This window comes from Apis cerana, linkage group LG1 (genome assembly GCF_029169275.1).
Source record: "Apis cerana isolate GH-2021 linkage group LG1, AcerK_1.0, whole genome shotgun sequence".
Taxonomy (NCBI): Eukaryota; Metazoa; Arthropoda; class Insecta; order Hymenoptera; family Apidae; genus Apis; species Apis cerana.
The window spans coordinates 11,716,321-11,740,103 of record NC_083852.1 but is presented as its reverse complement, the minus strand read 5'-3'; the positions used below and the strand labels follow the sequence as shown (position 1 = coordinate 11,740,103).

Below are 23,783 nucleotides of genomic sequence, written 5' to 3'. Positions count from 1 at the left end.
GTTTCAAACTATGAAATCCATGACACAACTTGGTTTATAAAAGATAAACGAAAATCTTTAAACTGCGCTAAATCTATATAGGTCTATTCGAACAGCTTGGATCTTTTCAACTGACAACTCGAAATTGTACTTCTAATAGCTGCACTCATAATTACATAACATAAATTTTTATCCGAAGAAATCGAATTAAACGCTGTAATTTGTAATAATCGATATTCTTTTCATTAAAAATTATATATATAGGAAATATTAATTTTATTATAATAATTTCTTAAATATTTTTATCAAAAGAGAAAATTATATAAAAAAATAAATAAATATATATATATAATACATTAATAATACGATATATTGAAATTCCTATAATATAACCTCAATTTTCTAATAATATATCAGATATGATAAAAAATTAAATAGTAAAATAATGTAAATATCCAAAATTTAACTTAAAATATTTTTCATAAAAAAAATGATACATAATGATCATATATTATTAAACTCTAAAAATTATTCTATAATTTTCATAAAAACTTTATTCAAAACATAAGTATAAAAATTCATTGTTTAAAGAAAGCATTTAGCAATTGTCATAAAAGATTAATTGATTTATATCGTTTCATAATAGTTTTTCCATAATTAAATTGATTAGCTCTGTGTTTTGTTTAAATTTAAATTGAATTAATTATACTATATTAATATTTGTTTTCAAGTAGTCAGAAAAAGAGAAAGAAAGCATTAGATAAAAATGCGCAATAGCGCCAAGTATCGTATTTAATATGAATATGTCTTATTTTGTTAAGATTGTTGTATCTATCAGTTAGTGTTTTGTCAGTTAGTGTTTTTTCTAATCATCTAAAAATCAAGTTATTTGATTTATAAATCTCGTCGAAATCTATATCATGTGATTTATTCAAATTATTGTGTTTCCGAAAAAACTCCAATATTATTTTTCTTGGCCGATTGTTAAAGGTTAGGAACATTGAATGTGAAGAATAATTAAATCTGAGAACTTGAACGAAAAATATCGGTGTTTTGTAAATTTTTTAATCTAATATAAAGTTTTTAATTTCGTTACTGATATTATTTTCACAATTTCCATAAATCTCGTATATCATTTTGTGAATGTAAATTTTGTAAACTTTATACAATCATCGATTTGAATAATTTTAAATGAAATTTTAAGTTTCGAAAATTTTAATCAAAAAATATTTTCTGTTTTCCATGCATTTTGTTTGATTTTTATTTAAAAACTTTTTTTTATAACTGATAAATATTTCTAGAAAAAATATCAAAATGAAATATAAAAGAATAGTTATTAAAAAATTAAAATTAGAAATTTAAATAATATCCGTGAATAATTATTAAAAATTGAGATTTTTGTGTATTGTTTCTAATATACAATTTTTTTTCTTAATTGGTAAATAATGAAAAATGATCATGAAAAAAATATTAAAAATAAAAAAGATAAAATAAATATTAATAAAAACTTTTTAATAATAGAAGTTAGAAAAGAAGATAATTATTCTAAGATATATTAATAATTATAATAATTATTATAAGTATACATATAAAAAATTATAAATTTTTCAGAAAGTGATAATAATAAATTTTCTGTTATACATTATGAATTAAAAATAATAAATAAATATAATTATATAAAACTAAATAAATACAAAACAAATATAAATAAAGAAAAAAGTTTTAAATTAGATAGCTCTGGATTATAGGTTAACAGATTGTTTTCATGAGGTATAAGTATCCTTTCTCTAGGATCCATGTTAATTTTAATGTATATAACCAATCGTGATATAATTGTAGATGTGATGAAGGATTTACAACAGTTTAGACAGATGCATGGATAAACAGACAAGATTCGTTCGCGACTCGCGCGAGAAAGATGTTTGAAATCCGAGAAAGATTCAAGTCTCGCTTTTAAAAGTTTCGTTGTTATTGTTGGTCTTGGGCCAAGCTAAGTAATGCTTTACATGACGCAAATACATCAACCTCGTCGCCATTTGCTTTTCCTTTCAATCTTTTTTTACCTCAAATTCACCAAACATGACAAATTGAATGCGCTGATAGAATTATTCTAATCTCCTGAATCAACTCATGTATTTTTTGTAAGTATCATTTCTTTCCAAAAAATTTTTAAATATCTTAATGTAGAATTAGAGAATTTCTTTCATAGATAATTATAGATTCTATTTTTTCATTCTATAAAAATATATTAATTTTTCCAAATCATTTTTATAAAATGATCATTCAATTTTTTCTATTTTATAAAATAATTCTGATAAATAGATTTTATAATGATTAAATAAGTTTGCATATTGACTAGTGGCGCCAACTAACGACAATTTATTAAATACAATATGTCGACTGATTTCTACTGCCACCTGCTCGATTATTTTAAAAAAATTATTATATAATTCCTTTTACCAAACAAAAAATAAACATCAAATAAACATTCAATCCTTTATTAAAATAATAATCATAATAATCATATTTTTTATACATTAAATAAAATAATTGTATTTTCTAATTAAATATATATATATATATATATATATAATTCATTAAAATAATTTAGAAAATAGTATTATTTTATATGAATTAATTTTTTCATACATTATTTCTATTATTTTTACATTTTTACTTTAGAGTAAAATATTACTACATATTAAAACGCTTTATTTTTAATATCTTGAATAATTTCTAAAACTATAATTAATTTTCGCTTTCATTTCAAATATTAATACAAATATTATTTATCTTTTTTGTGCATCGCATCCTACATAATTTTTATTCTAGAATTCAAGAAGCAATCAGATGTATACAAAGTTATATATAATAAAGTTTCGATTTTATTTCTCTGGATTATTGAAGTTTATGCTTTGCTCTTCGGGGATCAAAAACTTTAGGTTATGTCATGTTTGACTCTGATTACTTCTCAAAAATGGAATACACATATCAAAGAATCGAAATATGATACTTACGTAAATTTTCTTTACGTAAATAAATAAACCTCGTATGAGGGATTTCAGTTAAGAGGCATTTAAGCATACTGTATAAGCATTATAGAAAAAGATGGAATTTAGGGTAACGTAAGCAAGCATTTTTGTCGTAATATTCGTCATTTATTTAATCCTTAGCAATTTGTAATACAAGATCAGTTACATCAAGTATGAATTTTAAAAATGTTTTGAGCGCGATTTATTATTAAATTTTGAATATGTATACGTATATATATAGAGTTATACATATATATACACAGTGCAGAATTTTTTTAATTAATTGAATTACTTTTAAATTTTAATTTTATTGAAGTTAGGATGTGTTTTTTTTTGAAACGAAATTTGATAAAAATGTAAAAGTAATTTTAATAATAATTTTGATTATTATAAATAAATATTGATGAAATTATAAGAAAGATATTGCTTTTTTATATATATATATATTTAAGTATATGTATGTTGTATTTTGATAATATTTCATTTATTGAATATTTATTAAAATACAACATACATATATTTAAATATATAATAATTACATTTCACATGAATAAAATTATTTCAAGAATTAATAATATATTCTTAGATATACTACATAGAGTTAAATATTCATGACACAATATCGTTGCAAACGCGATTCAGCACCATTGTAATTTTTATAATGAGATCGTATAATCATGAGTATTGCGTCATTAAAAATATAAAGAATTTCCTATAAACATAAGATACACATATCTAAATACGACATTTAAATGTTTTGCTAGATATAGTTAATTGCATATGTAGATAATATATGTGTATCCATATATTTGAAACTAAATGAACTAAATGAACAATATTTGAAACTTACAGGAAATATAATATGTATATATTAGTTTAATAGATTGATATTAGTGTGTATCATCAATGATATAAAATAAAAATAATAAATTTTTGTCAATTTTATATTCTAGTTAAAAGTTGATAATGAATTAAAATACATTTAAATTACAGCACTAACTTGTTAAATCTATTGAATAACAGGAGTAAGCTTATGACAGTATTACATTGCTAATGTATACCTAACTTATTTGAATGTTTGATAAAAAGATAATAATTCTTACTTAAAAATGCAATATTATGATGCAATAAGTCATTCGTATGTAAACATATATAAATTTTCACATGTTTTTATAGCTAAAAAGAAACAAAACTTCGTTAAAAAATATTTTTTTATAGATTTATAATGGATTTTAAGGTATTTCTCTTGGTAAAACATTATGTGCACGTATATTTTAATTCATCACATGATATCATTAAATATTCTTCTATGTAATTCGAAGAAAATCCCGCATTAAAAAAAAAAATCCCGCATTAAAAATGGAAGAATATCAAACGAGCAAAAAAGACAAGAAAAAAAATATAGATATTAAAAATTACTATCAAATTATATGATACTATGAATTTCTTATTTGATTTGATGAAATTATATCAATTGCGAAATAGAAATAAGGATGTTTTTCTCCCAATTCATGTGAATTTTTATGATTTTTTTTTCTGACTATTTTTATTTATTAATGATTTAACTAATAATAATAATTCGTCTTGGGAAATTTCTTAATGATTTTTTTTTGTTGATGTTGAGCATAATATGTTATCATATATTTTAAATTTATTGTTGCGATGGATGTCTTAATGAATTTGTTATTATGTTTTTACATATTATTCTTACATATTATTCTTTTTTCCTTTCACTTTCTTTTTATTGATATTTTTATATTATTGATATCATATATTAAATTACTAATATTTTGCATAAAAGCATAAAAAAAAATATTAAAAATCGTGGATTTCAATTTATTCAATTAATAATTAATTAATAATAGTAGTAATAAATAAATTGTTCGAGATCAACAACAATTATACATGAATTATAATACTATTAATCGTAAAAATAATTGAATATCTTAATTTAATTTTAATAATAATAAGCATTTACCTTTTATCGACAAATAAAAAAAAAATAAATGGAAATCAAAATGAAATAAAATTAATATAAATATAAATATTATTTATAATATTTATAATTATTTATATATATATATATTTATCAATTTATGAATTAAATTTTCCTTTAATTGTGTTTAAATGAAAAAGAATTCTCATATTGAATTATACGATTAATTGATTTCAAAGCATTAAGTGTACAAAGATATAGAGTGATCTTAGTATCATTGAATATAATAGCTATCAAATAATTATATTGCAAAGCAACGTATTCTATATCAATCCCAATGATTCTCTACTAATCTCTTATTATAGTCTTTATATTCTCTAAATATAATTATCTAAATATAATTCTCTAATACAGAATGTTAATAATTGTAGAATGTTATCCTTAGGAAGTTGAAGGGCAAATAAATACATAATTAATAATATATATTTATTAATATAAACAATTTATAAACAATTTAAGTCTACATTAATAAATAGATAGATAGAAAGACCAAACAAACATATTTTTCAAGTTATAGATAATTTAAATTTGCATTTGTGTAATAATTTAAATGAATCAAGGAGATAAAACGAGACGATAATTTGATCTACATACATTTGATCTACATGTTGTTTTCTTCATTCCGTTTCTAACTTCATAAAAATCAATTGACATTTGTGTATATAAAAAAATATATTTTCAATTTAAATGTCCCACAATAATAATAATATATTAATTTATATTCAATCAGGTCACATAATAGTTAGGTTGGGTGAAAAAATTCTTTCTAAGAACTTCAATGCTTCTTTCACTAAAGTCTCATTTGCATAATAATTTAAATGAATCGAAAAGATAAAACGAGATGATAATTTGATGTACATAAATAAATACATAATATTGTTTTCTTCTAGCTTCATTTCTATTATCATTTGTTTTTATTTAATTTAATAAAAATCAATTGACATTTGTATACATATAAAAATATATATTTTTGATCTCTAAGGATTGTTCCATAAATAATAACATAATAATAATATATAATAATACATATTTATTATGTGATAATTAGGTTAGATTAGAAAATTCTTCTTCAATATTTCCCAACTTCAATTTCTTTCACTAGAAATCTCTGTAGACTGCCATTCACCCGATTCTGGTGAAATGAATCTTTGATGTTGCAGTAATATTATATACAACAATATAATATAATACATATAGGATGAGAGAATCTTACGACATATTATTTATGAAGATATTATTGTACGTAATAAATATAATTCATCAATTTTAATTTATTTTTTATAAATAAAAATTCAATTCAATTCAAAATAACTAAATTAAATTAACATAGATTGTTTCACTGTAGGAAAATGTTAATAAATCTAAATTTTTTATATTTTTGAAATTCTTTCTATACTTTCAAGAAATCGTATTATCTTTACATTCTATCATAGCTCGTTGATATTCAAATGACATGAAATGCATTAAATATCTATTCATATAGGAAAGATAAATTTTTCCAAATAATAATCAGTCGCAATGAAAATGCATTCTAATCAGCCTAGTTATGTAAGGATGAGTTGTGCAACTAACTTTTATAATCTTACTAGTCGATACGTTATGCTAACGAGCTTATGTTTGATTAAGAGTGGTTCTCACTATACGAAAAATGCTATTGATGTGAAATGAAATCTATAATATTATATATTTTAAAATATATTTAAATGAAATATATATATACAATATTTTTTTATATCCTATAAAGAAAGTTTTATATGTATAGTCATTCATAAAGACACTTGTCGATTTTATACAAAATGATCGATTTATATGAAAAAAATGATTAATTAAAATATTATATTCAAATAATCATCACAAAAATATAATATAAAAATAATAAATTTTTTTGTTATGTTATTGACTTATTATATGATTGAAGAGTTAACTTTTTAGTATATTGCGATATCATGATGATATGACGATTAATAAATGCTGCTTATTTTTTATAATCATTGCATTTGTATGTTGCCTCCTGAATGAGTTAAGAATTATGTTATATTTTTAATTATTATTAAAAAAAATATAATTATTTTTAAAAATTAAATATATTTTTTAAAAATTATTTGCAAGGCAATTAAGGTAGCAGAAGAAAAATATTATATATCATTATTTTTAATAATATAAACAATATTAATATTTTATTATGTATATTATTATTATTAAAATAAATAATATAGTGATGTCTAAAATCTGTATTATATATTTGATTTTCATTTACAGAAGCTTTATGGTATACGTGTCTAATTACTGGAATTAAACAAGAAAATACATGAAATAAATCTAATGATACATAATGTCATAATTAAGATTAAGAAATGGACTTAATTTTATCATACACAATTAACTTTTGTTATTAGAGTTCTTTATAGTTCTCTGCTATGTTATTATTACAAGTTTTAACAATATCTCAGATTAATAAAATATTATTAAAAATTTTTTTTTAATATAAATTTATGACTATAAAAAAAATTAAACAAAACATTAAATCTAAAATCTCACATTCATTTTCTAATTTATAGTAGTTTAATTCTTATTATATTATATTATAAAAGATTAATATTAGAAATAGATTACTTGAAACTCTTGAAAAAGATATCAATATTGAGATGATATCAATTTATTTTTATTTAATTATTTTTATTCAATTAAACTCGTGTTTAAACTCTATGAATCTTATGAATTAATAATATTTTACAAATCAAAAAAACTATTGATTAACTATAAACTCGAATTACAGAAATCACAATTTTCTATTAATATCTCTAATTAATATAAATACAGGGTTGAAAGAGAAAGAGACAGAAGAAAACGTAACAAGGTCGTCTTGAGAACGCCTGGTGCGGTTGATTACCAAGGCCTAAAACCCTAGAAATTCGCCTAATACATGCGATATTGGCTTCCTTTATAAAGCTTCCGTTTTTCACTACCAAGGTCCACAGTTCGAGAAGAAGTTGGTCTCTACGGCTATCCTTCTCATCATCTTCTATGATCCCTCATCCCCATACGAGAGCCTGGCCATCCAGTTCTATTACGTGCGTTCATATTGTGCCGCGTATTGAAGTTCAGTGAAAATTAAAGGAAAAACAATCAAATCTTATGGTGTACCAGATCATAGAGAAACGAGTGCTTCACCATGAATTCCACGATTATATTATTTTATTATTGAAGAAGAAAAAAAAGTTGGAACAAGATAGTGAACAGTTGGAAGGAGAAGTAGGAACAGTGTAAGAAAAAAAAAAGGGAAGAAGAGGAAAGAAAGAATTCAAAATGGGGAAGCTGCAAACGTTACTGATGATACTTGGTATTATTTGTACGTGCACTTGCGATGGGCGTACAGATTGCGGAAATCACGCGCAGATCTCGCTGTTGACCAGCATCCATGATGATCCATCTTGCCGGAAGCTGTCGGCCAAAGGTGTACTAATATACGAAGCCGCAAAATTGCTTACTGAAATTCATAACAATAAGAGTGGTGGCTATGATATAGGTAAATGAATCAGATATATTTTTATTTTATCATATTATTTTATTTTAATCAGTATTCACACATATATTGGAGTAATATGATATAATAAAAATTATTAATAATAATTATAAATAATAAACATAAATAATAGAGAAAAATTGTGCTATTGCAATACTTGTTGAATTAAAGTAAACTTGCTTGATTGAAATTATAATAATTTATTATTTAATTTTTTTTATAGATATTATTTGCGAATTTGAGATTTCTTATTTTTGTATTATTTAGCATAAGAATCTAAAATTCTAAAAATGATTCCTTAGAAGAATATAATAATTATTTTTATTCCTTAAAAGAATTAATCATATTGATGTATCAATTTTCGATTTTTCAGAATTAATCATCTCTTCACATATTTATGTCATACCACGTAATTTTTTCACTTTAAAAGTAAATATTTTAGAAAACTTAATGCTATTGTATATTTAATTGAATATAATTTAAAGGGTACAAAATTTAAAATTTCTCAAAAATTTCTCAAAATATTCAATTATCCTTCAATTTAATTTTTCCATTAAATATCTTTCTATGAGAATTAATTGTATCATATTAAAATTAATAAATTAATAATTTTCCAAAATTAATTATTTACCAATATGTAAGTGACAAAATGCTTTTTAAGATATTGATATCGTTACATAATTTTTCAATTTCAAGAGCAATATTCTTAAAAATTTTAATCTAGTAAATGAAAGATTGAATAACAGAGAATTTCTATTTTGCAGAATTGACTGTTTTCGATACATGCGGCAGCATAACTGGTACTCTAAAAGCGGCGATGAAGGCTCTCGTAGGGGCAGATACAAGTTGTTTGCAACCGCCTTACTATTTAGGTAAATGTAATTTATTCAATCATGTTTTTCTAAATCAAACGATACAGAGATATATGATTTTATGAATATGATTTGTTGCAACTCCTTTTTTTATTACAACAATAATATTTGAAATATATTATTCGTAGCTTGATTAATCACAAAATTGTAAATCTAACATTAAAAAAATATTATATGTCGTATAATAACTCAAATACTTATTTTATTATATATTAATTTTATTTTATAGATTTCTTAATTATATTTATAAAATTTTTTTATATTTATTTTACTATGATTTAATAAAATTATTGTGACATAAAAATTTGAATTTAAATTGAGAAATAAATTTATATTGCTTTAGAAAGATAATAGTTTTAACAATTCTTTTCAAGGATTTTTTACTTTCTTTTTAAAGAAGTTTCTTTTTAAATTATCAAATTCTGGATATTTATAAGAATTAATAAAAATCCGTTTATATATATATATATATATATATATATAAAATTTTATTTAAAACTTCGTAAATGATTGTAACAGCATATAATCCTTTTTCTTTCTTAATGTAATACATATTATTTTGTTTTACAGGAATTATTGGACCAGATACTGCAGCAAATGCGGAAGCCGTACATAAGATAACTTCAGTACTAAAAGTACCACATATTGTGACACGAGTATCGAATTCTCCGTATCTTCATTATCTAATGAAGGAATCCGATTCTTATCTAATTCAGGTAATTAATTCCACGAATTCGACTCATTAAATTTTCAGAAATCGCTATAAAACATTGGTACTTCTTCAAACTTTTATATTCCATTACTTAATTTTCTCGTTGTATTGTTTTCAAAACGATGAAAAAATATGGATCATTAGTCATAGTAAAGAATTGCCAGATTACAAGTTCGACAGTCGAAAAAATTCGAATAAGATCAGGCGATGCACAGTAGTGCTATATAACTCAAAATATAATTTTGAATATCATCATTCAATCTCTGTGTTGTTCAGTTTGTGGCTGCTCAATAATAATCTTATAATCTCTGCATTTATGTTTATATATGTACAAATAATTATAGTATATATTCAGAAAATTAATACATCATGAAAGGCGCATTACAAAACGAACATAAAAATTGATATATGAAAATATTAGTTGAGGCTTGTTAAATTATAAACAATTTAATTTTTCTTTAGATGAAATAAAAGCAAAATGTATCGATGATGAAATAAGGACAAAATATAATTAATAATTATAATTTAATAAATAAGCCTTAAGTAATATTTTTGTACTTGTTTTAATCTCTAAAATAGATTTAAATATCCTATGAATATATTAATATTTTGTATGTCTATATATCTCGAATTTCAACATCACACAACAATCCTATATTTAAGAAATAGATGTATATTAAAGTTAAAGTTAGATGATTTAATATTAGAATATGTTTTGAACTTTATGTACATTAGATTGAAAAGAAATTTTGTTTGTTTAAAATTTATTATATTTATTAATTATGATTTGCTGATCCAGGGAACGTTAAAGATCGTGGAAGAATTAAAATGGAAATCGTTTACATTAGTGGTGAACGGTGATGAGGATGGTGAGGATGACACTCAAAACATTGCAAAAAAACTAACAACGGCAGCCATTAAAAATGGTTTTTGTGTTTTGATCTCTGATGGCGATAAAGATGGTAAGACAACGATTTTATTTTTTTTTTAAATTATTTATTTGTTTTTTCTTTTTTTTCAGATACTGATTATTTAAATTTTTTTTAATATTTATATATATATGTATATTTGAAAATGAATAAACAAAGTAAAAAATTATACATAACACTATAGGTTTTGAAGAATTAAAAATTTTTAAATCAGAAAAAAAATTGAAAAAAAATAACAATTAAAATAAGATTTCAATTAGAATTGAAAATTTTAAACGTTTAAAACATTATTATAAAAATTTGAAGATTTTATTAATTTTTAAATTATGCAAAAATTTATGAAAAATTTTGGGAAGAAGATTTAAAAATTAAAAAAAAAATTGATAATGTGATAAATCGAAAAATTAATCGCAACAAAAATTCCAGATTTAACCACGCATATCGTGCATATTGGAACTCCGGAAAATGAATTCTTCAGCAAACCAGTGAATTCGACCATTTTAATTGTCAGCGAAGGACACGTCGAAGAACATTTAAAACATGTCAACTCGACAAATACTATTCTACTCTTGGAAGATTCCAGGTATATATATATTTATACCATATATATTTATATTCTTTTACATTTAAATTTATAAAATTTAATTAATGAAATTTCAAAAATAAAAATACACATTCAATTGTGTATTTTTATTTTTGAAATCGTTAATCAAAACGTTAATCATAATAAGAATAATTCTCAAATTTATTAATAAGAATATTATATCAGAATGGTATAATAAGATTTAATCAAATAATCTTTTATATCTTTATATGTATATCTTAATTTTATAATATATCAAAATTTATAATGCTATCATAATTAAAAATTTAAACTTTCTAATTTAAATTATAAAACTCAAAACATTGTATTTTAAATTATATATGTATCACAAAAAAAAAGAAAAAAAAAGCAAGTGAAAATTGATTTTTTATTTTTCAATAAATTAATTAAACCAATAAATTAGAGTTGAAACCAATTGAAACTTTTCTGTCAATTCGTAATTAATGACAATTGTATATATTTATAAACATCAATTACCAATTAGTTCCGACAACTTGACTCAAACCGCAATTAAGAAATTTCCTTACGTAACCTTATTCATTTGATAATCCATGACACAATTACTGTTTCTCATATGCATAAACGTTTCGTTATTTTTTTTCACCTTTCTACATTTTACATTGTACATGCATTGTAATATGCAAAAATTTTTCTTTTCATTTGAACATTTATCGATTTCATTTATTTTTCATTTTAATAATAAACTAAAAATTTTAATTAATTAAATATAAATTATTATATACTTAAAGTTTATTATATTAAATTTAAACAAAACATAAAAATTGCTTTCTTGATAATAAAATAATAATTTACATATCTTTGTAGAAAATTTGGATATAAAATTTAGACTATAGAAAAATTATAATAAAAGTTTATTGATTAATCAGCTCCGAACACTTCAATATCTTCCATGACCTTAAATTATTTATGCATAGAAAAGTATAATATTGCAATATTTAAAAAATAAAAAATTTTTATTCTATAGCATATAATAATAAAAATTTGTTGATCAAAATTTTATGAATCATTTAAATATATTTTCGTGCTATTAATAAAACAAAACAAGGAGTTAAAATAATCTTAAAAAAATCGATATTTAAAATGATAATCGTAAGAAAGAAGATTTATTGGAATAAACAAGAATATAATAATATAGAATATAATATAGGATCAGAAAATATAAAATTGTGTAACAACAAATTTCGTTTTCTTTTATGCAAATATAATATAACTGTGTAGTTTCTTTTACATATTATTATTATGTATCATTTAATTAATTTTTTTCGGATGTAATAATATGTATGGAGTCATTAAAGTACACCAATCAGAACGTTAATTATTTGATTTCCTTACTTAAATGAACTCATATCCTGATATTAAAGTTGAGAAATTTGTAGAAAGTGAATGTGAATAATTCTTCGTAACTTTAATAAAATTAGAATTAGAATTTATAATATTTTTCTATACAATTTTAGATTATATATAATTTTATGAATTTTTAATATGGATTTAATAATAATACATTATAAAGATAAGTACAGGTATTGTAATATAAAAATATCGATTTTTTAATCAATTTCACTTAAATGAAATTCATATAAGTAAATATAAGCAAAAATAAATGAAAATATTGCAAAAATACTTGTTACAAATATCATATATTTTATGAACTCAATCATAATAAATTTTCTTATAATTTAATTATCTCATATGAATTCTCATAATATTTATATCTTATATAATACAGAATATCTAAAAACTGTATTATTAAAGTAAGAAAAAAATATAATAACATAAAAAAATCCTTCAAATTTACTAATAGAATAGAAGCATTAAAAATTTCATTTAGAAAAATTTATAATAAAAATTTGATTGAATAATTTATAAACAAAAACTATAGTTCTACGGATAAAATAATACAATTAATAAAGTAAAAAAACAAAATATCAAATATTGACAAAATCAATGAAGCGAAAAATTAAAGTCGAATGTTTTTGTCAAATCAAAAATATTATCATGTTAATTATGTCAATTACACTTATCAATACAATTTAAACTTCTTTTGAATGAATTATACAAGCTCAAGATGAAAATAATAGATTTATTATGTCCTATCTGACAATCATGATCAGTTAGTAAGCAAACGGTAACCACAATAGAATATCAACAATCATTGCATAATACTTGTCTATTAATACAAGCTGGTTTGCAACAGCTTTTTTTTCCTTTCTTTTTTTTTTTTCATGATATCATCGAAACAATAATTGGTAAAAGTTATAGAGGATATAACATATTTGAAATATTCATTTATTATGAATAAATAATTAAAAGAAAAGACGAAAATAAATAAAATTGTAATAATATTATGAAAAAACTTTTATATTTCTATTTTTATTTGAGAATAAACTCTCAATAAAAATATCTGAAACATTGGTTTAATTGAAAAAATAATAAAATTTTTTTTTTATTACAGTATAAATAATTTGTATAGTATTGCAATTTAATTTCACTTTTTAAAAAGAAAAAATAAGATTAGATTAAGTTATTAAAACTATTGTTTTTATAACTAATAGGCATAAAAAAAATTTCATACAATTTTAAGTAAATATCAATTTTAATAGAGTAATCACAGATGTAACTTTATAATATTCACACTGCACCCATATTTTACACAACATTTCATTTATGTAACTGTTCTCAGTGCTTTTCTCTTCTTTTGTCTTCGCTGTAATTCACATTGCAGAAAAGTAATGCGCATTATAGCAATCTTCTCAGTAGAGAGATTTAGAATATAATATAAAATGTTATAATAATATATAATTTATTTTAAAAAATATTCAATTAGTATTTGAAATTTACAGATTTTATCTTTCGATACCTGTTGCTTATTTTGCATCTATCCGATTTCATACCTCCTGTTTGATTTCGATAAAATTTTCAGTATGTGTAACTAATATAAACTTACAAAACTTATTATTGAATTTTTAATTTTTAATTAAACAAGATTCAAACATGCATCACTTTTTATCAAGAATATTTTATAAATATCAAGAATATTTTTTAATAAATTTTTATGCATAATTTAATAACTTAATAACTTCAAAACAATATATCTTGAAAAAGAATCTATGATATTGTACAATATACCTATTTTTCATATTAAAGAATAAAATTTATATGTGTATAAAAAAATATAAATAAATTGCAGAATATAAATGTTTATATAAAATTTGTATATGTATTGCATTAGTTTCAAAAAACATTTTAAATCAAGATTTTATCGCATAATATTGTAAAAATAAAAGAAGGAAATAATAAAAAAATCACTAATTCATTGGAATAATTCACTTCGATCCGTATAGTAATTAATTTTTTTTCTCAATAATTATACTTAACTTTACATTTAAATACGCATTACATGATATGCAAAATCTCGATATTGTATTTACAAGAAAAATAAGTATGATAGAATATGGTGTATCGATTTTTTCTTTTTTTTCATATTGATTTCATATTAATTTTATTACTAATATGAAATTATTATTACAGATAACTAATAATTTCATTTAATTCGAGAGTAGGATAATTAACAGAATTTCAACCTAATAATTTTTTATGTTTATGATCCGATTATGCGTTATTATTAGAATGAAAAAGAAATTGAAAATTCATTATTTAAAAAAACATAATAATTACTATAATGAATATCATAATTAGTGTTGCAAACACATCATCACATAAAAATCTTGAATAGTACTTTAAAAGTGATGATGCATCATTGATAATAATAAAATTACTACTATAGCAGTAAATTTTTGTTTCTATTAATGATTTTATCTTTTTTTCATGATGAACATTGACTAAACAAATTTTCAAATCAAGAATGAAACTGGAAAATATTTATTAATACATAATTATAAAAATATAAATAATACCAAATTGAAATTTGGCATAAATAAAATAAATATTTAGTATGAATACATTAAATTAGAAAAATAACAAATTTGTAAATAATAATTTTCAATCACTTTGAAAATAACTTCTTCAAAACTGTGTAATTGAATTAAATAATTAATAAATGAAGAAGGAAAATCATATTATGATTCAAATTATATATGTAGTTTTTGAATTTCAATATTTACAAGAGAAAATTTATCATATTTGACAGACAAATATTTCACCTTGACTCTTATGCAATTTTATTTATTTTTTGTATATATTTCTAATATATATTTGATTTAAATTGATAAATTAATTGTACAATTATTTTAATGATGTAATTAATTACTTTTGTATGTTTTTAAATCATATAATATGCTTATAATTGTACTTCAATTAGATAACAAAATGAAAATTATGCGATGCCATTAAGATCATCAAGTTAATGACAAAATAAATTATATGACATTGCTTTTCGTATATTCTGAATTTAAATTAAATTCATCACAATTATAACATATAATATTGAAAAATTTCTGTCATATAATAAACATCATAATATAATTCAAGTATTTAATTTATTTTGGTTTATTTGGATAAATGTTGGATGATCGTAAGAAAAATAGTTTTTTCACATCAATAATATGTAAAGTTTTTCGCGCGGTTGCATAGGATTATGAAATAAATGTTGCGTGCTTCTCGTATTAATACCACATGCAATTTTTTCGATGAATTTTAATAGAAGAGAAAAATAATTCTCGTTTTTGAATTGATTGATATACATATATTACAAAGATATAAATAAGATATCATGGAAACATTCAAATGTTGATCTGATTACCAACAATATAATATGATTAATTAACATTTAATATAATAATTAATAAATTGATTTTATTTAAATAAAAAAAAATAAATAATCAACGTAAAATTAAAATTTCTTTGGACTAGAATTTTTTATTTTCTTGCAAGAAATCGTTTGATCGCTCGCTATTTTTTTCAAAAATTTTAAGATTTTATATTTTTGGGACAAAATAGTGCGTATTAGTTTATTTTAATAATTGTATTGCTACTTCGAAACGAATGAAAAAATTGACTTACCTTCGTTGCAAATAATTGCATAAAATTGCGTCATCAAAACGCGTTTAAAATTCATTCCAGTCATTAAACGCGGCAATTTGTTATTCATAGAAACAAGCCTAATTAGTCTTTGAATGTGGTATCAATAATAGAATTATCATGGTGTTTACGCATATACGCACGCAATCAATGAATTCATTAACACATATCTAATGTTTTCTGTTATCTTCTTAGTTAATCATTACAGTTGTAAATGTCATTACATTTTTATTATTCAAACATTATAGAAACAAGATCGGATAGAATTCAGTTTTTTTTCATTTTTAACATATCTATTTTTATTCTTATGCTTTAAATAATTCTCAAGATATTAATTTATGGGATATCTTTGGGAAAATTTTAAAAGCCAAAACAGAAATGTTGAAACTTATTTTATGTATTATCGGTTGAGGTTACTGGGAATTTAAAAGTTGTACATATTTTAACGTAGATATAAATTATTTAAAACTTAATAATAACTAAATTTCAACCACGATATTTTTGTATATCAACTTTTGTGTTTGTTTTGTATTTGGGGAATTAAGTATTGTCGAAATTAGTTTGAGAAAGTTATGAATTTTGATAGCAAAATTTGTTACGCTTCTAAACATTATGCATTATTATTTGTAAAAATTTATCATAAAAATTAAAAAATAATACAATAAAATTTTATTAAATAAAAATGATTATTTGAAATATATATGTATTTCATTTTTTTTCTTATATTTCTTAATTATGTTTCTGACTTTAGTAATTTTGATGTTCGAATTACATTTTTTGATTATTTATATAATATTACAAGAAAATAATTTCAAAAAATATACTGTATTCTATAAATGGTAATTTTTGTGATTACTTTTTAAAAACGTATCACTTTTTAATTCAATCGTAATATATATCTAAAATAACAAATCTTTTCATTTGCTCTAACAATATTATTGATCTTAAATTTTTGTATTTGAAATAAAACCTATATTAAAGAATATTATAATAAATAAAATGTGATTCATTCTAAATTTGTAAATTGTGTATTTTTATTATTTATAATTGTAACAACAAATAATTAACAGATGGAATTATCTTAACATTATTTTGCAAAAAAATTCAAAAATAAAAGAATTACAATGTAATTATAAAGAATGATATAAGTTAATTATAATAATGATATGTTATTATATTAAAATTGCTGATTTAATCTGAAGATAATTATAAATAGGGTATTTTCTCAAAGGCCTTCCGAAGCATAAAATCTGATTTGGCCAAGGATGCTTAATTAGTAACTATTAAAAATTTTCTATTCGTTTCTGTTATGTTTGTTATTGAATTTAAACTTATTAAATATTAATTTTTTTATAATTTAATAATTACGATTAATAGTTAAGTTTTTTTTAAATAAATAAATCTTGGATTCAGAGAAAATAAACAGAAACTATATAAATAAAAACAATTATGAAATTTTAAAAAAGAAAATTAATATTAATTCATGGACGAATATTAAATTATTAAATTTTACGCAATCTTTATTCAAATGTAAAGTACAATATTTAATTTATGCGAATAAATTAATAATCGAGATTTTATTATTAAATTTTATTATTAAATTAGTGTCGATCATAATTATCATAATTATATGAATATGTATCTTATAATGAATATACAAGTTTTATCTCATTTTAATATCTTGATTTTTTCACAAAATATTATTGTTTATAACGAAAAATGTTTCATATAAAAATTAAAGTTGATATTAAGTTACTAATTCTTTTAGAATATGCAAAGGTCATATAAAGGTCAACTTTATATATATTGGGTTTTTTTTTAAATGGAATTATATATCTTTTAATACATCAATTGATGCAGACATTCTCTATAAAAAAAAAAAATTATTCATATATGTTTAAAAATATTTAAAAGATTGAATTTTATAAAACTTATTGAATGAACGATAAGGAAAGGAAATGTTATTTCTTACAAAAAATTTTAAAAAATTTAATTAATTAAATATTAATAATTTTTAAGCATATATGAATTAATAATTTTGCAATCATGAGAATCTTTTGTATCTTTTATAATATTTTATAATCATTGAAAAGTATTTATTAAAATTCGAAATTAAATACGAATTTTATGAAACGTTTTATGAAATTTTATGAACGTTTTTTGAATTTTATAAAATATTATAAAATTATAATAACTAACGAGAAATTCGCGGGATTTCTGATATCAAACTACAAATCGCAAGACGAGATAAAAAGTTCTCTATTATTCAATTTTCCTTCTTTTAATTATTATAATAATAAATTAAATAATATAAATTTGCACAAATATTTATAATCAATCTATAAATAATAAACATTTTATCATTGAATTGATTCAGGAACGAATTCCCAGGATTAGAGACAAGGGTTGAGAAATCAAAATGGTGGTCCATTAAAGATGACAAGAAATATGACACGGAGGAGTTGAGGGAAGTCAAATGGCTCGAGAACGCGATAAAAGCGTATGCAAAAGCATTAGATACGCTGTGGTGAGCATGAACGTTTGATTATCCCCTTAATTACCTATTCCCGTAAAAAAAAAAATTGCAATAAAATTATCAATGCAAGAACTTTTGTAAACAAAATAATGCGGACGTTTAAATGAGCAATACCGCAATACTGCAATATGTATTAAATTGCAGCCATATTTTTTAATTATAATTTGATATTTTTGAAATTTCGTAATTTCGTAATTATTTTATCGTCATGTCAAATCAATTTCTCTTTTTCCCTTTTCTATATTAAAATAACATAGAATTATATTAAAATACTTTATAGACTGTAACTTTTCTATTAATGCACTAACATATTATTAAATGAATTAAAATACAAGATAATAATCAGACGTGATTAAATCAAGTTAAATCATCAAAACGAACAAATATATATTGTGTTAAAAATATGCAAGGATCTATTGATTTTTAATTACCCATAATTACTACGCCATTACATTCAAATGTATTCTAGAAAATATTATGGAAATAAAACTTTGTTATTGTTTTTAATATTTCATGTGATTATAAATGCTTATATATGAAATTTACATTTTAAATTTGATATTTGATATTAAAATATGAAAGAAAAATACATGATTATATGATAATTATAATAATTTTTTTCAAAAATTATAATTATTAGATATCCTTTCTGTATCTATTTAATTCATTATTATTAGATATAGATTACTAAATTATTACAAGATAAAAGAAACTTAGAAAAGTCAAAATTTACATTGGATATTGACAAAAATTTGGTTTCTATTATGTAGGATTATATAACAGAGTTATTCATAAAAATATCTTAACATTATTTTGCAAAAAAATTCAAAAATTAAAAAAAAATTTATACGCATATAGAAAATAATAGATTACAAATATCCAAAGCTTCAGTATTTTGTTTCTATACAACATTATGGAATATTGGAATATATATATGGAATATTTTTTTACAGTATAATAAAGAACTGAATTCTAAATATATTGTATTTTAAGATTTTGTTTTATCTGGCATCATTATAAAATTACATTCAAAAAACAAAAATATATTGAACATTGATTTCATTGTTTTAAAATAATAATAAAAAAATAGTTCTATATACAATCTATTGCAGTTTCTCACAAAGTTTCATTAAAAATAAAAAATTAACAAATAAAAAAAACAATAAAGAATATTCAAATATTTTCACACATTTATTTTATTAGAATAGAATAATCTAATATTATTATAATTTTTTTCCTAATTTCTAAAATTATTATATATGTTCTATTCTTGATCCATCTTTGATTATTATGGAATATCATATAATTACTATGATAAATCTTTCCTGTAGCAAAAAGAAGAAATGCAAGAATCAAATAAATCCCGTGGATTGGAACAACGTTTTATCAAATGTAATTGCGGATTACACGAAGGAATTGCAATCAAATACCGCTTTTCTCGATCTGTCGATGAAAGTAAAAGTTGGAGAGCTGCAGAGCTTGGGATCGATCACTGTTCTCAAGGACAAAGTGAAGTTACATTGGGGCGATGAGAACAAGGAGAAAGATGAAGAGGATGACGATGATGCAGATAATGATGAGGATAATAATGAGATGCCGAAAGAGTTCAAAAAGTTGATCAGTAAGGAGAAGGGGACAAAGGTCGGATGCGCTACGACGCCTAAAGAGATCAAACTGTTGCACGAGAATGATGATGAGGATGCTCAAGTTCTTGTTTCTGAAATGGATAATAGTGAATGGTGGACCATGGTCAGTTCTTTGTTTCGTTAATTTGATTGTTTTTTTTTTCTATGTGAATGTTATTTTTAAAATAATGAAAGAAAAAGAATTTATATAGAGATTCATGTAATACCTTCTATAAATAATTGATAGAAGTTTTGATTTAGAATAATTTGGTAACTAATAATATTATTGAATTGATAAGTTACACATTATAAATTATAGATCTTTTGATAATTATCTAAAAAAGCTTTTAAATAATATTTTCTTATTTTTTTTTTTTATGTATAAGTGTTCTTAGTTTTTGAAATATTTAATAAAAAAGATTGCAAATAATAAATAAATAATTTTTTCTTTCTAAATAATTACCGCTTTATTTATTAAATTTAATCAGTTAATAAGACAATTTCTTTATAATGAACAAGGTAAATAAAATATCTTTAAGAATATAAAAATAATAAGAACAAGAGAATATATTTTTTTATATTATACGTCTTAAGGATTTCTTTAAGATTTCTTAAAATATTTACTCAAAAAATAATTTACAATTTTTTGAATTGAATTTTTTCATATTGCATTACTAACACGATATATTTTGATGATAATATTGATGATAATAAGATAAGCAACTTTCACAAGAGAAATTAAAAAATAGTATTAATTGCGATTCAATTGTGATATGAAAATATTACTTACAGGTCGGCACAGTGAGCGGTGTCGGTGTAGCCATGTTCGTCGTTGGAATTCTAGCTGTTTACGTGGTCTATACAAATGTTCGTGGACCAACGACACCAAAGAATGCTCGTACCGAAAGAGATACTAGCCTGAGAAGAATAGGCAGCGATAGAGAACCACCTATTCGCTCTCAAAGGCATCCCCGTAATTTACAGAGGAGAGACAGCAACAGAAGTATCAGAAGTACCATTTCTGAGAAAAGCGTCTGATTAGATTTTTTAATCCAAATGATATCAACGACCAAAGCAACTTTAATGAACACTTAACGAATTGAATTCTTTTAGGATCACGATATTATTTGATTTGGTCATATCGACTGTAATTTGTTTCGGGTTGATTCGAATTGATTTTAATTATTCTGATTATAGAACAAGATGGATAACTGTAGATAGTTGATAGTATAAGTTGTAAATGATTCATTCCTATCATTGAGGAAATAGATTCTTTTTGACGCATTATTAAAAAGAATGATGTGCAACATTTTATCTCAATGGCTTTTTTTCTCTTTCGCTCATTTTATTTTTCTATATTCGATGAAATATAAAAGAAAATCCAAACTTTCAGTCAATCAATTAGAAATTATTAGATCTTTTTCATGTCTCGAAAATCCAAATTTCGAAATTGTTTGGAAAAATTCGGGCGAAGTCTCGATATTCTTACATGCTCGGTATTTAAAAATTCCAAAAATATCTTGACAATTTAAAAAACAAATTGACTTAAAAAATTCAATTAGTAAAATGATGAAATAAAGATAAACCTTTATTTGAATATTTTAATACAAAATATTTCGTGTTTAATCCGTACTTAAAATTATGTAAGAAGAAATGGCAAAAATAACTAAAATACCCATTGTTAATTTTGAATAATAGGAAAGTATTAAGATCTTCGATTTTGTTCGAATTTTTTCAATCCATTCCGATTTCGTAATTTCGAATATTTATATATTTCTAATCAAGCCATTTGGATTTCTATATTATTTCTAATATTTTATAAATATCTTATCTATATTTTATATAATTAAATTTCGATTTTTAAATAGTTATCCAAATAATAGATATTATTATAGATCAGATTAAATTGATTAAATTTCATTTAAATTCTTCAATTACTAGATTCAAATTGAATTGAATTGTATCAGATCGATGAGAAATTAATTGTATATTTGGTTCTAATGATATGGATTTTTGATTTGATATTAATTAGCTCGAATTAAATTGAAATTCATTTTTTTTATAATAAAGTGAAATTGATTTAGTAAAGTACAATTTTTTTGTTTTTTTTAGTTGATTTTTTATAAATTCAAGTTCATTTTACCTGGAATATACTTATTATTGATTTGCATTCAATTTCATTCGATCTGTTATTTTCATTCAATGCAAATCGATTCAAATTAGTTTAATTAGTGATTTTCGAGTCCAGTTTATTATTATCAATTGGCTAAAATAATTTCAATTTTCAATCTAATTTCATTTTAATACGAATCAACTTCGATATTCAAATGAGTGTACGACTAGTTTGAATTCAAGTTGGTGCACCACATATTTCCTAGAAACTTTTAACAAGTAATTTTCAATCTTAGAAAATCTTAAGTGATAAAATATGTCGCCTGTTTGCTTATTAGTTATTTTAAACACACACATATACACATGTACAAGCGTTCTCTCTCTCTCTCTCTCTCTCTCTCTCTCTCTCTCTCTCTCTCTCTCTCTCTCTCTCTCTCTCTCTCTCTCTCTCTTTCTCTTGAAAAGAAAATCAAATAATAATATACATTTTTCTGTGATTATTCTTAGAGAATAACTTATCTTTTAATCCTCTTCTAAAAATCATTGAAAATTCAAAATATTGAATGATAAATAGAAACAAGTTTGAGCCAACATTCTGATAAATGAGGTTGAAATGGAACGAATTTTTAAACTTATAAAAGAAAAGTAAAAATAAAAAAAAAAAAAACAAAAATGTTAACAATTAATGAAAATATTAAATGAAAAGGATTAAAAAATATATATATATTTCTAATGTTAGTAATTGATAAGCTTTCTGGAAAAATAAAACAAAAATATAAATATTTATTTATTTATTTATTTATTT

General features: G+C 21.6%; 2 protein-coding genes across 5 annotated transcripts in view; one reads left to right on the top strand and one right to left on the bottom strand.

Annotated features, from left to right (window-relative positions):
• LOC108001634 (orexin/Hypocretin receptor type 1) overlaps positions 1-23,783 on the bottom strand; it is an 84,659-nt gene that overhangs the window by 51,616 nt on the left and 9,260 nt on the right. The gene's annotated exons all lie outside the window — the stretch shown is intronic.
• Positions 796-23,783, top strand: LOC108001633 (uncharacterized). 3 transcript variants are annotated; one of them, XM_062073352.1, is made up of 9 exons: positions 796-2,120; positions 7,828-8,533; positions 9,295-9,402; positions 9,973-10,118; positions 10,914-11,076; positions 11,470-11,626; positions 19,083-19,232; positions 20,573-20,990; positions 21,659-23,783. In XM_062073352.1, exons 2-9 carry the CDS (start codon positions 8,314-8,316, stop codon positions 21,902-21,904), a joined length of 1,608 nt encoding a protein of 535 aa, XP_061929336.1. In that variant the 5' UTR covers positions 796-2,120; positions 7,828-8,313; the 3' UTR covers positions 21,905-23,783. The 3 variants fall into 3 exon arrangements, with proteins under 3 accessions (XP_061929336.1, XP_061929338.1, XP_016918200.1); XM_062073354.1 differs by lacking the exon at positions 796-2,120 and adding an exon at positions 7,190-7,222; XM_017062711.3 differs by lacking the exon at positions 796-2,120 and having other exon boundaries at positions 7,237-8,533.

Bases quoted from the DNA above. Each gene is read 5' to 3' on its own strand.
- LOC108001633 (XM_062073352.1), top strand. From the start codon at position 8,314: ATGGGGAAGCTGCAAACGTTACTGATGATACTTGGTATTATTTGTACG. The intron at 9,403-9,972 runs GTAAATGTAATT...TTTGTTTTACAG, and splicing joins GCAACCGCCTTACTATTTAG to GAATTATTGGACCAGATACT. The intron at 10,119-10,913 runs GTAATTAATTCC...TTGCTGATCCAG, and splicing joins CCGATTCTTATCTAATTCAG to GGAACGTTAAAGATCGTGGA.